This window comes from Melozone crissalis, unplaced genomic scaffold (genome assembly GCF_028551555.1).
Source record: "Melozone crissalis strain CALT ecotype California unplaced genomic scaffold, PUWL_Pcris_2 ptg000004l_1, whole genome shotgun sequence".
NCBI lineage: Eukaryota > Metazoa > Chordata > Aves > Passeriformes > Passerellidae > Melozone > Melozone crissalis.
Window position 1 is genome coordinate 17,847,501 of NW_026535782.1, and position 7,500 is coordinate 17,855,000.

At 39.2% G+C, this 7,500-nt stretch overlaps 1 protein-coding gene across 5 annotated transcripts in view; it reads right to left on the minus strand.

Moving 5' to 3' along the window:
• The window catches only part of FOXP2 (forkhead box P2), a 398,888-nt gene that overhangs the window by 181,841 nt on the left and 209,547 nt on the right, over positions 1 to 7,500 (minus strand). For all 5 annotated transcript variants that reach the window (XM_054272498.1, XM_054272517.1, XM_054272526.1 and 2 more), the window contains one exon: positions 2,429 to 2,606. In XM_054272498.1, the coding sequence (XP_054128473.1) occupies positions 2,429 to 2,596 (168 nt within the window). In that variant the 5' untranslated portion in view covers positions 2,597 to 2,606. The remainder of the gene's footprint in view (positions 1 to 2,428; positions 2,607 to 7,500) is intronic.

Genomic DNA, 7,500 nt, shown 5'->3' on the forward strand with positions numbered 1-7,500 from the left:
TAAATCCAGAATTTTAAACCATGAAATGAGTACATCTTGCACATATTTAAGCAATAAAAAACCTAACAATAATAATTGCTAGGGTTTCCTCTGTTTTCCTGTGTGTCAAAGTTTTCCAGACAAGTGTCACATATTAAAAACATCATTTTAGAGAATTACTACAGTGACAATAATAAAAGCAACCATCATTTTCCTCTTAATTCATATTTCAAAAGGCATCTGTTCAAAAACAGATGGGGGGGAGAAGAAGGGAGGGGGAAAAGAAACAGAAAAAGGGGAAGAAAAGCAAAAGTATCACAAATCTACGCCTGTTATCTGAAGGACATCCTACTGTATGTTTACTAGTGTTTATGTTTCACATCAACATATTTTATAGAAGGATTCATATGCCTAACTCAAGTTGTATTTAAATCCTATGGTGCAGACCCTACCATAAAACGCCTCTTGAGTCCTATTAACTGTACCCATGGTTTTACTTTGCCTGTCTGCTTATTTAAGATCTAATCACAATTTTGAAGAAAAGATTGTCACTTCTAAGCCTGTCCCCTCAGAACCTGTCTGTTATTAGTACTCAACTGGATATTTTCATCTTCAGTTGTAATTCTCTGTGGTCTTTGCAAATGCTATCTACTGGAATCTCTGGCTCTATGGACAAATTGGCTACACATGCCTAGGACTGCTACTTTGAGAAACATTTAAGTGGCACATTATTCTATCAGCATTTTTGTGTTTTAAAGTACTTCACTTAAATTTAGTTTCCTAAACATATTCACCAATTTAATACACTTTTTCTCAACAAAGATTTTAAAATTCTGTTATAACCTAAACACCTGAATAAAGATGATGGCATGATTTTCAACAAAAACAATATTAAATTGTATATTTATTTATATGTATACAATTTTATATCAAAATAATATAAAAATATAAGGTGTATATATACATAATCATGTATATAGAGAGGGGTAGAAACCTGCTAAGAACATAATGAAGACACTGAAACCTGTATTTTTTCAGACTGGCATACTGTAAGTGCTCAATTGTTAAAACAGAATACACTTGAATTTGAAGCAAGGCACAGATTTAAGCTTTAACAACTTCTCATATTTCAATCTATAACTATTTCCTTCTTCCACATTTTCTGTCACCATTTAAAATATTTAACTATAAATGTAGCAAGTGTACACTGCTTAATTCAGCACGAAAAATTATTCAATTTTAAGAGCTATTATGACCTGTTATTTCAGAGGCCCATGCACATGCAATGTATCTATCATGTTAAAACATGTTTCTATAAAATAGCACTTTTATAATAGTTTACCTGACAGAAAACAACTTTCCTTCCATTAATGTAATACCTGACGTTGAAATGAAAAACCTCAGCATTTAATATTAAGGGCTTGAACTCCAAAGGTGCTGAGTGGGCTCAGCAAATGAAAGGATGAGGCAGCGAAGACTTTCAGGAGTTTGAAGCAGGTACTGGGCACGCTGCAGAATCAGACCCTGATTGTTTACCAAACAATCTGGGCTACACCGCATTAGTACAATCTGTGTTCCCGGATGCAGAGGCAACTCCTTAGGCAGAAAAAGTAGGAGTTTTGTTTGTTCAGGTTTTAAAAGGAAGAGAAATTTTACAGCGACAAAAATTAATGGATTGCATCTTGTAATTAGGTGGTGTCAGCAGCCAGAGGACGGTTGAATTTTACAGTTTTAAACATAACAGTAGTTCTCCATTAAATTGTTGGGAACACGAACAGACAAATTTAAAAAATATGTCTTCAAAATGAGAAGGGAAACAGACATGCAGAAATGCTGCTTCTTCTCTTTTCCCATGTTTTCAAAATTACACATCCATATTACAGCTCATACACACGCAAGCATATGCAGACAGGAACACGGTCTTTTTTATTTCGCTGCTTTTGAAGTAACCAGCATTTTTTAATTACACCTATGACAGCAAAGTATCTTTATTGAGAAAAGTCACTCTGGTCCCTTCACTAGGGTCCCTTCACTGCCCAGCTCCGACTTTGGCACAATTCATTGCAAGGGAAGCAAAGTCTCAAGTAATGTGGCCCTCTGGTGGAAAAGCCCGCACCACGTCCTGCACGCCGAGCCGCACGGTAAACTAACAGCTCCTGAAAACATGCACTGCAAGGCTTCGGCACAACTTTTATAAATACGCAGCGGGATTTTAATCACCAGGCAAGCGTGGTGGCATGCAGCCATATCAGCAAGATGCTGCTGCCACAAGAACGGGATCCTTCCATTTCAGCATTATCGTGCACTAAAACAACAACAAATAATGCCCCACACTCTTCACTTCCACGACATTCCGCATTCGGCACGCACCAAGGGTCTACAAAAAGGTCTCCCTCTGAAAACAGCCCTTTATTTGTTTAAAAACAAACAGGAAACAAAACAAACTTACCTGCTGTTGTTGCAGATGCAGCAGTTCTACTGTGCTTACTTCAGTGCTCGTGTCACCACTTGATCTTCCATCTCTGCTGCCAGCATCTAATTGGCTGCTTAGAGTGCTCATTCCATTTTGATTCATTGAACTGTTGCTTATTGTCTCTGTCGCAGATTCCTGCATCATGACTTAATACCTAAAAGTGATTAAGAAGTATCAATTAACACACGCGTTACACCTTCACACTTCCATTATCAAGATGTCCCTCTCTGCCAATTACACAGACAGCATCTTTAGAAGAAGAAAAAAGCCTCGCAGAGCCGTTTACCAAGAAATGCAATGCAAACTCTGCTTTCATACAGCTGCTAATCACTGGAATTATGATTTCTATAAGCAAGCTTTGTGTGCTTACATTTAACGGCCAAAATAACACACCATGCACGCAGCATGGTCAATAGCATTTATGAACGACTACGTTTTAAAGTCTACCTATAAAACCAGTTTAAGTGAAGGCACGATTTCACACACTGCTCTATATTTCCTATTATCTAGCTTTGACAACCATGGATGACTATACAGCCTTATTTAAAATATTCACTATCTTGATTCTGTCAGAATTTTACAGCATATCTTATGCAAGGCTGTTGTTTAATGATGCACAGCTAATCATACAAAATTAAAATTTTGTAAGGGTGTTACAAATCATATGGTATCAACCAATGATAAATAGTATAATGGGCTTCTCGTTTTTTGTGACTAAATAAAATTTTGCCTCGGAGGCATTTTAAGAAAAAGCTCCTGCTGCAAACACGTCAGATATTGCCTATTTTTTTAATCAAACGCCTGATATTCATTTATTTTTCTGACATTTAAAACATTTAATACTGTCCTTCCTGGGAAGTAATTAAGCTTATGCATGAGCAGCAATCAAACTGTTCACTTGAAGATGACTTAAAACTCAATTTTAACATAGGCAAATAAATGAAAGATATAAAATTAATTTTCCAGGCATGTATTAGATATGAAAGCTGGAAATAAAATCTATCAAGAATATCACTAATGATTGTGCTAAAAACAGCATAAATTATGCATATTACCTTCTCTACAGTAATAAATGTTTTATCATTTTCACTGCATAAATATACTGTACTTTCAGGATAGCAATGAGATGTCCTGCCAAGATCAGTTGAAATCTTTGCAGTAAATAAAGAACCAACGTGCCCTTACAAACCAGAATTTCAAGGCGCATTTTGTATCTGTAATATGGAAAGGTCAGCGTCTCTTCTCAGAGCCACCAAAGTCCTCTCCTGCTCTTGCAGGGTCAGAATGCAGCTCCCTTCCTTCATCCTCTCTCCCAACCTACTGACAAGAGTCCTCACAACAACCTGGCTCAGCTGTGATTTTAAAAAACACCTCTGAAGGGAGAGGGATATGTAAGCAAACTTAGGAAAGGAAACAAAGCTTGCTGTTTAGCCTAATTATTTAACTTAGCTATTTTTTCCCTTGCAAAGTATGAACAACTGCCTTTCCTTAAAAAAAAAAAGAAAAAAAAAAGCAGGAAAAGGATCATTACAATTTCAACTATCTGCATAGGATATTAATTAAAATGCAGGAACAAGATCCTACAAGATAAAGTAAAAGTATATATTTTTAAGGATGGTCTGGTCAGAAATAAACAGGATGCAAAAAGCCTAAACACAAACACAGTAACATAAAGGAGGGCAGCTGTTATAGTCCAGTAAACAACAGCAGTACCAGATGTGTTTATGAAGAAACAGTTCCTCCTAAAACACTTATGAACATCAGCAAAGAAAAATAATAGAAATGGAAAATTTGATACAAGCAGTGATGAATTTTACAAGGCAAAAACAAAGCTAATACTCTTTTCTGAGATTAGGCAGCTAATAAGTATTCAAATTAGGCATAAATTTTACATGTACAATGTTTAAAATATTCAGAGAAAAGGGTCTGATTGCCCTTAGTAGTTATATGAAAATTCTAATGCGGATATGCCACAACTGTGGAAGCAGACAGCCCTTTCCAATTTTTACAATATTTACTTTCAATAAAAGGACGTGTATATCAGAGTGGAAATTTATTTGAAACTTCATCAGCTGTATCGTTACAAGGATTTGGAAATTTGGGAAATTCAAACGTTAATCCTCTTTTAGTGAAACAAAGATTTAACCAAGAGACAGGTTCATCTTTTACAAATTCAAACATTAGACAATAAGAGTGGTACATTTAGCCAGGCACATTAAAAGGGCAAAGAGGGGTAAATGTTAGATAATCAAAAACATTACAAAACACCCAGAAATATAATAAATAAATACACCATCCCTCCTATTTTTACATCTCTCTGACTGTTTCACTACAATTAACAAAGAAGGGTTAAATGTCTTCCAGTTCATTTTAACCAAAGGGTTTTATGTCTTGTGGATTTTGTATCCTCGCAAAGCCCCAGAGTGTAGTTCAGGCTCTACATTTAAAGTTAAAGTGCCTGTGAGCCAGCAGAATGGGCTTTAACATAGCATGACCAGCAACACCACTCTGGCAATAGAAAACAACAAATCCAATCCAACAGCTGGGTACAGACAGAATGAAGTTACAGAGTAACAGTACTAGAAAGGGTAATTTATTTTGAAGTGAAAAAGATATATTTTTATGAAGATAAAAGAGATCGTATAATTTTATGTTAAAAATAAAATTTGGGAGGTGTTTATCTAGTTTTAAAATTATATTTTTAAGAACAACACTAAAACTTTGGCTAGAGTAATGCACTGTGTTGGCTGTCCTCAGCCCCCTCCTCACTGTCAGCAACTGAAAAAGGGCTGCTAGAGAAAGCAAGAGCATAGAATCGTTTTCTTTTCCCTTCTTTTCTTTTGCATAGATGTACATATATACGTGAGTCTACACACGTGTGTATGTACTATCAACTCTAAATCCTCACAAACTGAAGCACTGAAAACAGCCAAAGATGATTTCTAATGTCTATGTATCAGTATCTGAGTTATTGGTAGCAAAATAATTGGAAGCTGCAGCATCTCACTGAGCAAACTAATGTACTTTTTTTTTTGTTTTTACAACAGTAGTGCAGACTGTTACCAAAATAAGCATAAATAAACACAAAGGAAATAGGCATCAGCCAGATACTGAGGCTGTAAATTTGGAAACTCAAATAGGACAAGAAAAAATATACAGGTCCCTGTTTACATACATTTATAGACATTCATACTTTCTAATCCTTCTCTTTTCTCTTGCTGTCACACTCGCTGTCAGTCATGAGCATGCCTACACAGGCACACACACACACACACACGCACCCACACTCACAGACACATTCACCAGCACCTACTTCTGTTGTGATTCTGCAACTCTTGGCGCCAAAGGTGGGATACAAGCTTTGCTACCCGGTGTTTTAAACAAAGGTATGGGGAAAATATTTTCTGCTGTCTGCAAGAGAGAGTGAAATTGTGGATAGTTTTAGAGCGTGGTTGAGCTGCAGGTTGAATAGCTAATCCTGCCAGGGCAGCCAAGCTATCACCCATACCAAAACCAGAAATGCTGCACCTCGTTGAGTTGGAAGCTGCCGCTGTACTTTTCTCCCCTGCAGAGAACTGGACATTGTCTGTGCGCCCGTGCGCCCGCACGTGCACGCGCGTGGGTTTTAAGGCGGCAAGTCACTGCACAGATAGTTATTCTCTACGCCACTTCCCTTTTGAAACATTAAACTGACACTGGAACTGACTGCACAAGATTGCATTTTCTCTTCCTAAACAACTTGAATTGAAAGGTTACTTAGTGTAACAATATTTACTTGCAGAATTGTGTTGTTACCAGGGGTATAATGGATGGTGGCTATGCAGGTTTACGCAAGAATGAGTGAAGCATGAGGCATTAGCCATGTGTTTGACATGTTTCAAATTGCTATAATCCAGCATTAAACACACCCAGCAATTCATGCCATTTCTTGCAGCCATAATCTTGAATAAAGCGTGCACAACCACTTATTATATAAATTAGTATATGACTCCCTGTTATAGTCACAACAGTGCTTTTGTGTTTATTTTGCATCAAGACGGGGTCTTTTATTTGTACAAATAGCAGGATAGCGCGCGGTGCCGCAATTAAACCTCCTCGGTTTATGGCGGGGTGCGTGTCACACCCGGCTGGTAGGGTCTGCGGTGCCCGGCGCGGTGCCCGGCGCAGGGCCCGGCGCGGAGGGCCCGGCACCGAGGCCCCGGCACCAAGGCCCGGCCCTGCCGGGGGCAGCGGCGGGAGCGGCCGCCAGGGGGCGGCCCTGCGCGCGCGGCGCAGCCTCGGCGTGCCCCGCACGTGCCGCTCACGCGAGGCCCGGCCCGCGCGGAGCCGCGCGCGCCCCGGGAGCCCCGCGGGGCCGGCGCCGGGAGCGCGCGGAGCCGCCGCCGGCCGCGCGCCCCCGCGGGGAGCCCCTCACGGGCGGGCCCGGGCGGCGGCGGAGCCCTCAGAGCGCCGCTGCCTCCGACAGACCGAACCCAGCCCGCGGCCTTCCAGAACCGGACTGGGATGGAAAAGCAGAGGTGAGGAGCTAGGCTTAAATAATAGTAACTTTTGTGCTCTGCTGGAATTAATTCATCATTGACACAAGGCACAATGCTTCTGAAGTCTTGCGCTGGTGTACGCTAAAAGCCTTTAATACTTAAGATTGCTTAATAAATCAAAATGCCAAATATTAGGACATAGCTGAATGTGTGAGAACAAAAAATTTGGAAAGCTAAGGGAACATTTCTAAAGGTGTTTTGTTTTTTTGTTTTCTTTATCCAAAACAACTTTCAAAGCTTGAGTTAAGCACAGACAAGTCATTGCATAATTTTTAAATATGTTCCTAAGTTAATACGCTTAAAACACTAATTAGGCCAAACACCATTGTAGTACTGTAAAACAAAGTATCTGTATTACTATGTAAAATAAAAGTATCTATATAAATTGTTTAATACACTACTGTCTGCTCAAATAAGTTTTCCCTGTAAAAATGTGAAATATGCCCAAACACCTTGTGCTGGAAGTTCTTTCAGAAAAACAGAGCTTCCAGTTCTACATTACAGGACATA